General features: G+C 46.4%; 1 protein-coding gene across 1 annotated transcript; it reads left to right on the top strand.

The window, feature by feature from the left end:
* Nucleotides 1-6144: 6144 nt before the first annotated feature.
* LOC308400434 (uncharacterized protein) lies at nucleotides 6145-8644 on the top strand (the record flags this gene model as incomplete). The annotated part of the gene is made up of 6 exons (XM_080888126.1): nucleotides 6145-6178; nucleotides 7065-7115; nucleotides 7213-7324; nucleotides 7640-7728; nucleotides 7841-8013; nucleotides 8177-8644. 6 exons carry the CDS (start codon nucleotides 6145-6147, stop codon nucleotides 8396-8398), a joined length of 681 nt encoding a protein of 226 aa, XP_080744252.1. The 3' UTR covers nucleotides 8399-8644.
* Between the last annotated feature and the right edge of the window lie 7142 nt (nucleotides 8645-15786).

Below are 15786 nucleotides of genomic sequence, written 5' to 3'. Positions count from 1 at the left end.
GTCCGTTGTGCAAGTCTGAGAATCAGGTGGGGCATTGTCCACATCCGCACCATCACATGAACCATGCTGACGATCCGTGGACTGTGAGGCATGCTCTCCTGCCGCGGAATCCACATCCACTCCATGGCTCAAATCCGAAAGGACCCACAAAGAAGTCCTCGCTGCGGTAGACTCTGTCCCTAGACTGCCAGGGTCCTCCAGATCCCCATCAGCACTGAGATCCCCCTCACTGGAGAAAACGTCTAAGGACTGACTTCCCAACGAATCCTGGACAGGAAGGAAACTCACGTCCAACAGAAGGTTTCTGTGTACAACCTTACTCTGGCCTGAAGAGTCACTGATCCTGTAAATGTGGGTCCTGGGGTGCCTCTCCACAACAGTGTAAACCTGAGGCTCCCACTTGTCTGCAAGTTTCTTCCTGCCCCGCTCGCCTTTATTGGCAAGCAGGACGCGATCCCCAACGTTCAGAGACACACCTTTGATTTTCTTATTGTATTGACGAGCCTGATGCTCCTGCTCATTGCTGGTGTGCTCCTGGGCGATCCTGGCAGCCTCAGACAAGTACGACAGAAGAAGCTTGGAGTAGCCGTTAAAGTCCACCACAATGGGATCATGCAAAACAGACTTGAACATAACGTCGACCGGTAGTCGTGGGACACGGCCGAACATCAAATAGAATGGGGCATATCCAGTAGTCTCGTGAACAGTTGCATTATAAGCAAAGGTCAATGTCTGAATCTGCTGCGGCCATTCCTGTTTGGCTCTGAGAGGGAGAGCTCGCAGCATGTTGCCAAGTGTGCGGTTGAACCGCTCCGTGCCCCCATTCCCCATAGGGTGATAAGCTGTAGTGTGAGACTTGGCAACGCCCGAAATCTGCAGAAGCTCAGAAAATAGTTCACTCTCAAAGCTGGGACCTTGGTCTGAGTGAATACGCTCAGGGAAACCATATACACAAAAAACACAGTCCCACAACTTTCTGGCAACCTGCTTGGCAGTCTGATTCCTGCACGGGAAAGCAAAGGCCATTTTCGTGAAGTGGTCAGTTGCCACAAGCACATCCACAGAGCGCTTCTTTTTGTCCTCTGCTGACCAAAAGTCAATGCAGATGAGCTCCATGGGAACAGAGGTCTTAATGCTCTCTAATGGGGCTCGTGCTGCAGGCTCTGGAGTCTTGGCAAGTATGCACCTTCCACAGCACCGAACATGCTCCTTCACATCCCTCTCCATATTGGGCCAGAAAAAACGTTGCCTTGCTAGGTGGAGGGTGCGAACTTGACCCTGGTGCCCTGCCAAATCATGGACACCTTTCAAGGCCTGCACCCGTAAATTCACTGGCAACACCAACTGGAGTCTCTTTGTTTTGCTCACAGGGTCTCTCGTCTCCCTGTAGAGAATGCCATCTCGAACCTTGAGCCTCTCCCAGTGCTTCAATAGGGCCAGTGCCCTGGAATCCATATCATGTCTCTCACGCCTGGAAGGGCGCCTCCTGCGGGCTACAAGCGGCAGGACAGCGGAGATGATGGGATCCTGAAGTTGGTGGTCCTCCAGCTCATATAAGGTAAGTGATGGCAGTACATCATTGCCAACTGGCTGCAACTGCTGAACAAGGTGGAGAATGGAGGCAGCTCTATTCTCCGCAGCGGTTTCCCAGTAATCATGGTGAGCCAAGGTAGCCGTGACTTCCGACGAACTGTAGAAATCTTCTGAGGCCAGAGCTGGAACAGGTTGTTGGACAACCCGAATATTTTGGACACCAAACCTGAAAGCGTCCTGCACCTCATGAGCCGCCGCACCTTCTGCATTCCGCACCAAGTGCTCGTAGGGCTCTTGAAGCAAGCGCCCACCGATAGGTTGATAGGTGAAGGGGTCACGACTAAGTGCATCTGCTACAACATTCTTTCGACCTGGGATGTACCTCAAATCAAAGTTGTAGGATGACAGCTTGGCCACCCACCTTTGTTCATAAGCGTCCAGCTTGGGTTTGGTCAATACATGAACGAGCGGGTTGTTGTCAGTCCACACTGTGAACTTGTGCCCCATCAACCAGTGGCTGAACTTTTCAGAGATGCTCCACTTTAGGGCCATGAACTCAAGGCGATGGGCTGGGTATCTCTGCTGTGACCTGCTTAGCGCCTTGCTCGCGAAAGCAATAGGGCGTGCCTTATCCCCGTCGATAGGCAATTGTGACAGAACCGCTCCCAGTCCATCCAGAGAAGCATCCACAGACAAAATGAACGGTCGTGAAAAGTCAGGATGAGCCAACACGGCACAGTTAAGGAGGTCGTCCTTCAGTTTATGAAAGGCCTTGTCACATGCAGGGCTCCAATCTGCAGCAGTCAACTTTCTGAACATGCCAGCACCCCTCCCAGCGTGACTAGTCCGTCCCTTCCTCTTCTGACCAGCCGTCAGAGCAAACAGAGGCTTGGCAATGGCTGAGCAACCAGGGATGAAGCACTGATAGAAAAAGACCATTCCTAGAAAGGACTTAATCCTCTTCACAGAAGGAGTGCAACCATCCTTCTCCATTAGAGCCTCCCTTGGCATCTTGGAAACCACTTCCACCTTAGCTGGGTCCACAGCCACTCCGGTCTGGTCGATGACATGGCCCAGAAACCTGACTGACTTCCGCAGCAGATGACACTTCTTTGGACCCAACTTGAGATTGTTGTCTCTCAACCTTTGAAAAACAGCTCGGAGCCGGCACAGGGCTTCCTCTTCAGTGGGAGCAAAGACCAGGAGGTCATCCAAGTAGCAGAGCAGACTGGTGAAGTTGAGGTCACCAAAGATGTTCAGCATCATGCGCATGAATGAAGCTGGGCTATTGCAAAGCCCTTGTGGCATCCGGTTGTATTCGTAGAGGCCAACAGGCGTCGTGAAAGCGGTGTACTTCTTATCCTCCTCACACATTGGGATGTTGTAAAACCCAGAGGTTAAGTCCATCGTGCTGAAGAAGGCATTGCCCCCAAGCGCGGCAAGGCAATCCGCTTGGTGAGGGAGTGGATGCGCATCCTTAAGAGTCCGCGCATTCAACCACCTGAAGTCCGTACAAATCCGCAATCCGCCATCCTTTTTCCAGACCATGACGAGGGGGGATGCATACTCGCTGATGGATTTGCGAATAATCCCTTTCTCCTCCATGTCAGTGAGTACCTGCCTTAGTTGTTGGTAATGAGCAGGGGGTACTCTTCTGTAAGGCATACGGAATGGGCGTTCATCAGTCAGGTGGATCCGATGTACAAAGCGTCTAGCTTCGCCACAGTCAAGCGGGTGTCTAGAGAAAATGTCCTCATACTGCTCAATTAGCTCAACGAGCTCTCTCTTTGATTGTAAGCTGGCATGGCATGAGTCAATGTCAAGATCACCCAAACCTAGGGAGCACAACCTGTCATTCAAGTCGGCCTCAGTAGCAGCTGGCCCACTGGCTGGTACCTGGGCCATACTCGCCATCTTGCAGGAGTCCTGCTGGAAATCAAGGTCCTCCACCGCAAGGCAAGATGAAACAACAGCAACCCTCGAGTTGCGTTTCAAGGTCAGTGGTTTTGAGGAGAGATTGGTCATCTTCAATGGCACCCACCGATCACCCCACATGGATGTGATCACCCGGCCAACAAGAACGTCTCTCGGCCCAGACCCAGAGGTGCACGGTTCCACGATGATCGTGCTGCCTGGAGAGACTGGCACATTGCTGGGTAGCCTGCCCCATACCAGATGTTCACACCGTGGGAGTAGTGTCACAGCACGAGGCAGTTTCACAGTGCCAATTTTGTCGGGAACCTCCTCACCCCTCCATCTGGTGGTGCACGACATCATGTCCAAGAAGTGCTCATAGTCAAGAAGCGAGTGCTTGCTTCCCACAGACACAAGCTTCCAATAGTCATCAGAATGTTTCATAACTCGCATCAGGTACTTGAGAACGTTGGAGCCAATGATGAGCTCATCACGCTGGCCCGACACTACCAAAACTGGTACAATGCATTTCACACCGTGGACAGTAAGTGTCAAGTCATAAACGTACTTTGGGTGGGTCTGCTTCCCACCACAGCCAACCAGCACAATCCGTTCGGCCGACTGCGGTCCACTCACAAGAGCCCCAGCCTCTCTAAGTGACTTCTCGGCCTCTTCACTCATAGTGCAAGCCATAGACCCGGAATCCATCATGCCCCTCAAGTTAACCTTGTCATTCACTGCAACTTGGGTGTAGAACAATTCACTAAATGTGGGCACTACTGCTGGTCCCTGAACCACGACACGGTACCCCTCTGGCATTGTTGAACAGGTGTTGACATAAAGAATTTCGAGATCCGATTCATCATGATTGAGGGTATTAGGTTCTTCCCCCACACTGCCCCTCTCCAAATGTGGGTGATTCAGTTTTCCGAAGGCCAACCCTGCCTCGCGACAGCCCCGGCCTCCCGTCCCTCACGACGACTGTGACAGTCCTTTTTCCAATGACCAGGAGCAAAACATGCAAGACAGAGATTCTCTCTCCTGCAGTGCATGTGAGTGGAATGACCAGTGTTGCCACAGACCTGACAATTCTTCTTAAGAAAGGGCCCGCGGGTAAGACGCTGCGAAGGTGTAGATGCAGGGGCTGCAGTCTGCACATTCTGACATGCAATCACGCGATCCAAGAGGCTGATCAGAGCGCGCATGCCAGTCACATCAAAAGCTTGGGTGTCAGTCGAACCAAGCTCGCAACCAACTGACTGCTGACTAGGTTGAGTGGTCACAGTGTATGTTGGTGACTGTTGGAACTGAGGAGTAGGCGTAGGCACCGGACAAGAAGACACTGATGTCCCAGAAGGATAGGTCGTCGAAACATCAGCTAGAACAGGAGTGAAGCAAGTTGCTGTGGGCGAAAGCTGACAAGCGAGGTTTGAGGCTGCTGCTGTAGGCTGAGACTGCAAGGCGACACTGGCCTGACCAGGCTGTGGCGCCATCGCTTCTTGAGGCACAACAGAGCAGTTGTGGCTAACCTCTCTCCTCTGTGAGGTGTGGGAACTGCCCTGACTGCGTGCCCTGAGTTCACGCTGGAAGCTATCAATGCGTTCTTGAACCTCAGTGGTTGTCCACTCCTCAGCTGCTTTGATGCTGAGCCTGTTCGAGAGGATGGGGTCGGGGCAATACTTGATGAACATCATCGAGACCTCACGCCCTGGGTCCTCAACATTACGCCCCTGCCTACGCAAGCACTCGTCAGCAGTGTCAATAGCATTGTTTAGCCTTATCCAATATTCCATCACTCCCTCATGTTGTAATGGTTTGGTGTTATAGAAGTCAGCCATAGGCATAGAGGAGTAAGTCAATACGCTAAAGTGCTGTTTCAGAATGTCAAATATCAATTCAGGAACCTGGACATGGTCAAGTGAGGGGTTGTGACGTAGGGTGACCCTCACTACATCCTTAGCCTTCCCCATCAACCTAGCCAATATGTCACGTGATCGCTGGTCTGTTGGTGTGTTGCGTTTTACAAAGTACATTTCCATCATCTCGACCCATTCATGAATGGAAAATTTATCACTGCCATCACCCCTGAAAACTGGTGGCTCCTTGACGTCTGATTGCAAGACCAGTTTCACCCCAGACAAATTTAGCTCAGGGGGTCCCTGCTCAGCCTTAGAGCTTTCAGTAGGCATACTGCTCCCCTTATCACCTTGCAGCTGGGCTACGATGGACTGACCAATCTGATTGGCCAAGTCTGAGATGAGTGTACTCAACTCAGCGCTGCCAGCTGTCTGCGGGATCTGAATGTCACAGGGGGGAACCTGGAGACGAGTGGAACAAAACTTGGGAGCAAATGACACACCAACTTTAGGTGTCTGAGCCCCATCCCCAAGAAACCACCCTCGCCCCAAACCAACATTAGAGGAAACCTCCTCATCAGGAACACCAGTTGCCTCCGAACCAGATGCTGGCTCCATAATGATGAATAAAGCACAATCACAAGAAACAAAATTCCAAATAGTGCAACTGAACAAAAGCAAACACAGTATTCTTAACTAGCACTTAATGTTATTCAGGATGAGAATTGAGCAGATTAAATGTCCAAGCTCATTCAAAAAGTCCCGCACAAGTTAGGAAAAGCAACCAACTTGGAACGAGGGCAATCGCGAAGAGCTCCCCACGGTGATCGAGACGACGCCGATGCTTGATGAATCCAAAGGGTCACGGCACCAATGTAACCCGTGTAATTGTTACGCCTGCTGTTCTGCGTTGTGTTTTGGTGTTGAAGCAAGAGGCAGGAGACAGTGTCGAATCTTTGGCTCTTTACTGCACATCTGCAACACAGAGATACATGTTCGATCCGTGCGTGTCACGCGACTGCCCGTAACCCTCTCCTCCGGCCATGCTGAAAGGAGCTGTGCCCTTAATGTACATTAATGTAACGAACCAAATACAACAAATTATTTCAAAACATTGACTTAAACTCTCAAAAAACAAAAAGCACAAAATAAACAATATGTCACTAAAAAACATCAAAACAACTTATAAGAACAATAAATGAAAGACTGCATCTCCAAAACATAAAAACATCTCCATACCTGCAACACAGAGATACATGTTCGATCCGTGCGTGTCACGCGACTGCCCGTAACCCTCTCCTGACGAAGAAAGAAAAGGTGCATGCTGTTACACAAAAGGAGAGACTGACGCGAGTAAACTCTCAAGCCGCTAGCGATACGGACTAGCTTAGCATGCTAGCATATTAGCCGAGTTCTCGGCTATAACTCATTATAATTGTGTATTAATGAACTCGTCCTCCACAAAACTTATCCCAAATGAGTCTCTTAACGATAAACAAAAACGCGGCGGTACGGTCGTATTCACACAGAAGCTTGGGATCCGAACAAACTTTGATTAACTGAGAGCAACGTGGCAGTGACTTACCTCCGGCCATGCTGAAAGGAGCTGTGACCGGGGCACACATGCACGCGCCTACGTCACCACGCAGCGCACACACGCACATGAACGCACACAGACCGAACACACAGATAGGAGAGTGAGATGCAAAAAAATGACATATTTATTCCAAAAAAGAAAGTATTTTGGGTGAAATTCACAAGTGTTTAACACATATGTTACATATGCACCAGTCCGACTTCTAATAAGCCATGGTGGGTATCATCTGGATTGGTGTTGTATAAATGTAACAATAACAAGTTTTTCGTGTCCTAATTTATGTCTGGCCATACATTGTGTTTGTACTTCCAGACACATTTCACGAAGCAGAACGCAGTCTTCAGAAATATCTAAGTGAACACTGTGATACGTCTGACCTTCAGTCCGAAGCTGAAACTCAGACCAGTCATAAAAGAAAGCACAAGTAAAACTTTTTTTATTTCACAAACATATCTTTGATTGCTAAGAATTTATGATCTTGTCTTTTGTACATATCTGTGGTGCTTGCATACTGCAATATCACCACATAATATAGTCCAAAAAGTGGAAGCTTGTAAACTTTTTATAAATGCAAAGCCGTGTACACTTGTGCACTTCAAAAATCCCTTGTATACTGTACCTTCTTGCACATCTCCGTTTCCTGTGTGTGTTGTTATAAATCAAACTGTAACTTTAGGAAAAAATATTCCAAAAGCACATTTGTAATTACTTATGACCGTTTTCAACTTTTTTTCTTTAGACCAAATCCCCTGTACACATATAGTGACTCAGAGGATGAGCAGCCCACAAAAAAATGGTTTCCCCAGGCCCCTCGAGTGAAAATACCAGGTAATAAAATACTGTCTAGTGTCTTTGTACATATCTGTGTGTGACACAAGGAAACTTTTGACAAGTTGTCTGTATTCTTAAATACTTAAAAAAAATTATCTTTTTCTGTCAGACCTGACGAGAGCTGTTAACGAACTCCGTGAGGAGGTCAGAGCCATCCGCAATACCGGCTGCAATGAATCGGTAGATGCTGGGATACTGCCTCTGGATTTGCCCTTGCACAACATTGAGGAGCTAAACAATGCAGAGCCAGCTCTTCAATCACAAGAGGCAAATAAGGCAATGGTAAGTATATAAAGGTTATGTACACTTTGTAACTATAAAGTGTAATAGCTGTCAGATGTGATTTAAATACATAACAACGGCTTGTTGATTAAACACACAAGCACTTGCATACACATTTAAGACATGAGACATGCTAATTCCATCTCTTAAAATGTGTCTATAGGTGAGACGCTTTGCCTTGATTGGAAGGACCACACTGGAGGTGCGAGTCCGCCGTGTAATGGCTTATGCCATTACAAACGAGCTGGCCTCGGTACTAAACTGGGCAGGGAAAAAAACCAAGGACCAGACAAAGCAAAAAATGGCATTTAAAGATACAGCGCTCTGCAAATGCATATTTGGTAAGTTTTACTGTTTTTTTGCTATATTACTTTGTCTTTCTTAATAACAAGACTTTCATGTCCGGTTAATCTGGAGATGGAGTCTTTGGTCTTTGGCTTGTTTAGTCCTCGGGTTGTAGTTTGTACAGCCCGAGGACCCCATGTTTATTTTGTTTTAAAGGATACACGGCACACCATGCTAAGACTTATCACTTTTTCCGCTCATAGCTCTTTGGGAATCAAATGCGGCAGTTTGCAGATTTACGCCTGGTGACTTTCATGTTTATCAGCCTAGGAATTTACATACTTTCTCCCCGCTGAAGACAGTTAACGAGAGCTTATTCATGTGCTCTAATTCACTTTTTTTGTTTGTGTGTGTGTGTGTGTGTGTGTGTGTGTGTGTGTGTGTGTGTGTGTGTGTGTGTGTGTGTGTGTGTGTGTGTGTGTGTAAGATAAGATAAGATAAGATAACCTTTATTAGTCCCACACGTGGGAAATTTGTTTTGTCACAGCAGGAAGTGGACAGTGCAAAAGTTATGAGGCAAAAATTAGAATACAATAAGAATAAATACAGTACACAGCTGTACAGAATAGAATAAAATAAAATACTATATACAGTAGAATAAAATAAAATAAATATACAATAAGATAAAAATAGAATACAAATACAAATACTATATACAACTGAGTAAAAATACAACGATGACAGAAAGGATTATTGCACTTAGTGTTATTGCACATGTGTGGATGTGTGTATTTGTTCAGTTAAAGTCTTTGTTGTGGAGTCTGACAGCAGTGGGGAGGAAAGACCTGCGAAATCTCTCCATCCCACACCGTGGGTGCCGCAGTCTCCCACTGAAGGAGCTGCTCAGTGCTGTCACAGTCTGCTGCATGGGGTGGGAGATGTTGTCCATCAGGGATGACAGCTTAGCCGCCGTTCTCCTGTCACTCACCACCTCCACTGGGTCCAGAGGGCATCCTAGAACAGAGCTGGCCCTTCGGATCACCCTGTTCAGTCTCTTCCTGTCCCCAGCAGAGATGCTGCTGCCCCAGCAGACCACACCATAAAAGATAGCAGAAGCCACAACAGAGTCATAGAATTTCTTCAGGAGTGGGCCCTCCACCCCAAACGACCTGAGTCTCCGCAGCAGGTACAGCCTGCTCTGCCCTTTCCTGTAGAGGGCGTCTGAGTTATGAGTCCAGTCCAGTCTATTGTTCAGATGAACACCAAGGTGTGTGTATTTTTGTCCTAGATGGCCTGACGCAACAGTTAGGGGCAAACTCTATGTCCGAGTTTGTCTTTGCGCAAGCAGTGCAGAAATGGCTCCGATACGCCCCAGATCGTTTGGGTGGTGCAGGACGCACATCATGCATCCCCATCCCAGAGTAAAAAATTACAAACTTCTGTGAAACATATAAATGTAAATAGGAAACTGTCTTTTAATAAAGTATTTAGCAAACAAAACATGTCTATTGACCTTTTTTTTTTTTTTCTCTGTTACATCACATGCAATGCTTTCTTATTTTAGGATATTAATATTGACATGATACATTGTGAGACATTTGGGGTTTTTTTTTATAAAGGTTGTCCAATTTGAGGAATAAGTACAATTATGTGTTTAGGTGGTTGAAGTATTGATGGAAACATGCAGTAGTTTAGTATTGGTTAAAATACCTATAAAGAAAGGTAGATTTCCAGTCATGATTTAACTGTTGTTTTAATAAAAAGCAACTGTGCGAAAGAGGTGGAAAATCAACACCATAGCTCAACAGTGTTTCAATATCAGAATCTGACATTGTTTCAATGTCAGGTTTCAACATTGATTCAACATCAAAACCTGACGTTGTTTCAACGTTAAAAAAGGGTGCAAGAGTGACGTTAGGTCAACGTCACATTTCAACGTTGGTTCAATGACACAGCCTGATATTGACTCAACAGTGTTTCAATGTTTCCTTGCTATCTGGGTTTGCTTATCAGGGATGTAAATCCTTAGGTGAGGGCCACTCAGAAAACAAGGTCATAATTCTCTCTGTGAGGGAGGAGGTATAGCCCCGTGAGAGAAGCCAACATGTGTGTTTGTGGAATGTTCTTTGTCTGTGTGTCTTTATATAAGATGTAAGGTTACTTGTAACGCGTTACTGTAATCTGATTACTTTTTTCAAGTAACGAGTAAAGTAAGGGATTACTATTGCAAAAACGGTAATTAGATTACCGTTACTTTCCCATAGGAACGCTGCGTTACTTTTTTACCAATGAGATGTGGCCATGCAGTCACATGACCAGTTTGAAACTGTGGCGGGCAGAGCGGCCCAAGCGTTTCAAAGTAGCGGACACACGGAAAGAAGAAACATGAAAACATGGCGGAGTCTACGCTAGAGCTGAAGAGGATGAACAACCTTGGCCTCACATACAAAGAATGTTTCACTTAAAAGCAGTACAAAAGAACAGCTATGTCTTCAGTGTCGGTCTCTTCAGTGAGAGCCAAAACGAACCTTTTCTTTTTTTCAGCGTGAAACAACTCAACTCGCGTAACCTGAGGAAACAGTAAGTTTTCTCTAAATATCTTTTTAGCTGTGGTTAGCTGGATGTCAGTCTTATGTTACAGCAGCAGTGTTGAGCTAGAGCTGCGAGTCACATTTTTGGCGCTACGTTGTAGTGAGATAAGTTTGTGGGTGTTTTGTGCAGCTTCGGCTGTCCTTTTAAGCCTATAAGCTAACAGCTTGCCTGGTTAATGACGCTAGAGTTCCACGCACATGCAAACAGCTCGTCTCTACTGCTTTAACTGTTAAAACAGAAGGCAATACTGCGGCTGACAGGGTTTATTATGTGAAATAGCAGCTTGTTTAGTTTAAACAGTCTGCAACAGCCAACAACCCTGCGTCAGTGTGGAGGGGCCTGCAGGAAATCACCAGCTACAGACGCCCCCCACCCACTATTGAAGCAAACAAAGACCTGGCCAACGAGTTAAACACTTTCTATTGCAGGTTTGAGACGGACAGACTCCCACACCCCACCCTCCCCTCCCCAGGGACATTGCTTCAGACATTGACCCCCAACACACATTCCACCTCTCCCCCCTTCACCTTGCCCCTCCCCAATCAAGACTCAACGACCACCCCCACCCACCCCAATCCAGACTCAACGACCACCACCACCCTCTCCAATCCAGACTCAACGACCTCCACCACACCTCTCACCCCCCTTTCCTCCTCCCTGAAACTCAGAATACACACTCAGGATGTGAGCCGATTATTCCAGAAACAGAAGCCCAGGAAAGCCCCCGGACCAGACGGCGTCTTACCCTCCTGCCTCAAAACCTGTGCTGAACAGCTGGGTCCCATCTTTACTCGCATCTTCAACAGATCCCTGGAGCTGTGTGAAGTTCCCTCCTGTTCAAACGCTCCACCATCATCCCTGTTCCCAAGAAACCCACCATCACAGGACTGAATGACTACAGACCTGTCGCCTTGACGTCTGTGGTCATGAAATCCTTTGAACGACTGGTGTTAGCCCATCTGAAAGACATTACAGGCCACCAGCTGGACCCTCTGCAGTTTGCCTACTGGGCAAACAGGTCGGTGGATGATGCAGTGAACATGGGGCTGCATTACATGTTGCAACGCCTTGACCGCCCGGGAACTTATGCCAGGGTCCTGTTTGTGGCCTTTAGTTTGGCTTTTAACACCATTGTGCCTGAACTTCTTTCCTCCAAACTCTCCCAGCTCAGCGTGTCACCAGCTACCTGTCAGTGGATCACCAGCTTCCTGACAGACAGAAAGCAACAAGTGAGGCTGGGGGAGATCACCTCTGAAACCCGGTCCCTCAGTATTGGTGCCCCTCAAGGATGTGTCCTCTCACCACTACTGTTCTCCCTCTACACTAACGACTGCACCTCCAAGAACTCGGCTGTCAAACTCCTAAAGTTTGCAGATGACACCACTGTCATTGGCCTCATTCAAGATGGTGATGAGTCTGCATACCGGCAGGAAGTTGAGCGGCTGGTACTCTGGTGCAGTCAGCACAATCTGGAGCTGAACACTCTTAAGACTGTAGAGATGACAGTGGACTTCAGGAGGCATCCCTCAACTCTGCTCCCCCTCACCATATCAGACAGCCCTGTGTCGACTGTGGAGATCTTCAAGTTCCTGGGTACAACCATCTCCCAGGACCTGAAGTGGGAGACCAACATCAACTCCATCCTCAAAAAGACCCAGCAGAGGATGTACTTCCTGAGACATCTGGGGAAGTACAGTCTTCCACAGGAGCTGCTGATCCAGTTCTACACTGCGGTCATTGAGTCTGTCCTGTGCTCCTCCATCACAGTCTGGTATGGAGCAGCCACTAAACAGGACAGGAGCAGACTGCAGCAGACTGTACAGGCAGCAGAAAGGATCATCGGCACCCCCCTGCCCTCCATCCACGATCTGTACCTCTCAAGAACCAGGAAACGGGCAGGGAAAATCATCACAGACCCCTCACACCCTGCACACAGACTTTTTGATCTGCTGCCCTCTGGCAGACGGTACAGAAGCCTGCAGACCAGGACCACCCGACACAGGAACAGTTTCTTTCCCCTCGCCATCTCCCTTCTTAACAGTTGACCTGTCACACTGCTCCGACTGCCAGACCGCAACTGCACCTTATGTACATTTTGTAGTATTCATTCCACCTCATTCATTTCTGTATTTTATGTTGTTACGAGTTCAAAATTGGGGATGGAAACAAGAGAAACACCACAATAACAACTCTGGTCCGGTCGGGTTGAGTCAAACGATGATTTTAATGAACACACGCGTGGGAGATGGACACTGATGCAGACAGCCTCAAAATCTCAAAATGGTGGAGCATTGCTCAAACTTTTATAGCCCCTGGTGCCTCCACCTTATCATAAAAAGCCTAAACATTTACATGCCTTCTCTCACACAGCGCCTAAGCTACGACCTTGGCTCCCTGCTTATCTGCTCCTGCTGAGATGGGGCAGAAAACTCCAGCATATTCTGTTCTCTTCTAATCAGACAAATAAGACAGTAACTCTCTGTGCACAGTATTTCTTATAACTCAGCAGTATAATGCATCATAACGCAATGTCATTCATTCACAACAAGTCAGCAGTTTAATGTAATGCAAATCAGTTTAACTAATGCAATAGTTATCAGCTTCTTCTAATTCAGGAGGAAAATGCAAACGAAACTACATAATAATTCACAATCTTTAATTCGGGGTATAACATGGCATAAAATAACACTACAATCCAACAATGTATATAAGTTTAGGTTCGTTATTTATAGTTGGTTTTCACAGCTTTGTGTATGTATGTGTAATGTGTATATATAGACACGTACGTGTGTGTGTGTGTGTGTGTGTGTGTGTGTGTGTGTGTGTGTGTGTGTGTGTGTGTGTGTGTGTGTGAGAGAGAGAGATTTACATTGCTGTGCTTGAGAGCCACCATCTTCTACCGGAACCAAATTCCCTGTATGTGTCTGCACATATACTTGGCCAATAAACACGAATCTGATTCTGATTCTGATTAAACTGGGCAAACACTGTGCGATTTATTTTCAGTCGCGTTATTCAGCTCCTGCTCAATCTGTACAATTAAATCTCAGGGGTTAGAAGTTCATAGGTCACGATGCAGGGTCTCACACTACACGGCCTGATGTTCTGATGCAACCTGAGTGCTCAAACTGTGCGTCCATAACATGAAGGTTATCATACAAAATCTGTCTCTCGCTCTCCCTCTTTGTGTCTTTCACTCACTTACACAGACACCACCACCGTCAACTTTGCTAAATTACTAATGTAAAACATTGACCAGGCAGCTGTAATTGAGCAGCAATGTCCATCCAACTCTTTTCATGGTTGTTGTAGTCGTGATAATTTTGTGAGGCCACATTGAAAGGCCTCAGATACGGAAGCGTAGAGTTACCACCCAGGCAAAAGAAAAATAGAGCTATATCACGTTATAACATGAAAAGTATATTATTATTGTTCTAACAATATACCTTTCACGTTTGAACAATATAATATCACGTTATTACAATATACATAATTATCACATTCGTACAATATAAATATTATATTGCACAAACATGAAAAGCATATTGTCAGAACAATAAACTTTTAAGGTTATAACGTGATATGGTTCTATTTTTCTTTTGCCCCGGTGGCAGCTCTACGCTTATGTACTCAAATGGGCTTGCCTCATCCTACAAGTTATGCCTCCATCTCTTGTGTCCAGATCACACGCTGCACTGCCGTGCTGCTCCACCTTTTCTCTTTCATTTCTGTGTTTGTGCGTGCGCAGTGTGAGAGGCTGCGTTGAGAGGCGGCAGGATTTCAAACATGTTTGATTATCATGCAACCATACGATTGATGATTGGGAGCTGGTCGTGAGGTGTTAACTGCTTTTCGTTACCCCATGTATACTACATGATGCACACACGATTAAGGCAAAACATGGGCCGATCCCCAAAACGGTTGCGCGACTGAAAAATTGGCTCAAAATGGGCCACAAATCGCACAGTGTATGCCCAGCTTTTGGAGGCTAGCTCCAAACAAATATCCGCAGCTTGGCAGTGTATACAGCACTATAATGACCAGACCTAATTCTTTTGAAAACCATACATCTTTCCACGGGTCTCAACCTCATCAGACATCACCTAGACAGAGAGCTGGATGAGGCCAGCACAAATGGCAGCCTAACCGACTAAGATGATGGATCCATGGGGTCAGGAAAGCCAGAAGCAGGGGAGCTGGAGAGGTACCTTTCATGTCCATTCACTGCAGGTGTGGATCTATTGCATGGCATTCCTCACATCAAGAAGCTGTTGATCAAAATCAATGCAGCTCTTCCTGCATCTGGAGCTTGTGAAGGACTTCTTAGTCATGCAGGATTCCTGTTCACTGCTAAACAGTTACAGCTTCACAGAAAGAACCTTGAGAGCAAACTGCTGCTGAAGCTTAACCATCATCTCACTGAGTGAAGAAATGGCACATTTTTGCTAAATATGCAGAAATAAATGCACACCCATACAATTTATGGTAAACTGAGCTGCCTTGTATTAACATATGTTGAAGATGCCTCGTTCTGTTTTCTCTGAGGCTGCTGTGCCATTTGGAGCAGAAATGAATATAAAGTTTACAGCATATCTTGTCACTGGAAATTGTTTGCACTGTTTATATATTTATATTATTTACTGTAGGTATTGGTGAAAAAAGCTTTATGTTGTGAAAAACTGAAATCTGGAAATTAGAGTTGTTGTGCCTTATTTTGTTGATGTTTTTACATATATTTCTTTTGAAAATACTATACTTTGTATATTTATTTATTTTTGTTTTTCTGATAGCATTTATTTAAAAAATAAATCGGACATTTTAAACAGTTACTGGCTACTTGAGTAGTCTTTTCACCAAGTACTTTTTTACTCTTACTTGAGTAACTTTTTTGACGAC

The sequence above is a fragment of the Rhamphochromis sp. 'chilingali' genome (assembly GCF_963969265.1).
Source record: "Rhamphochromis sp. 'chilingali' genome assembly, chromosome: 1".
NCBI classification, from domain to species: domain Eukaryota; kingdom Metazoa; phylum Chordata; class Actinopteri; order Cichliformes; family Cichlidae; genus Rhamphochromis; species Rhamphochromis sp. 'chilingali'.
The sequence above is the reverse complement of the archived record's forward strand: the minus strand, read 5'-3'. Positions and strand labels throughout refer to the sequence as shown.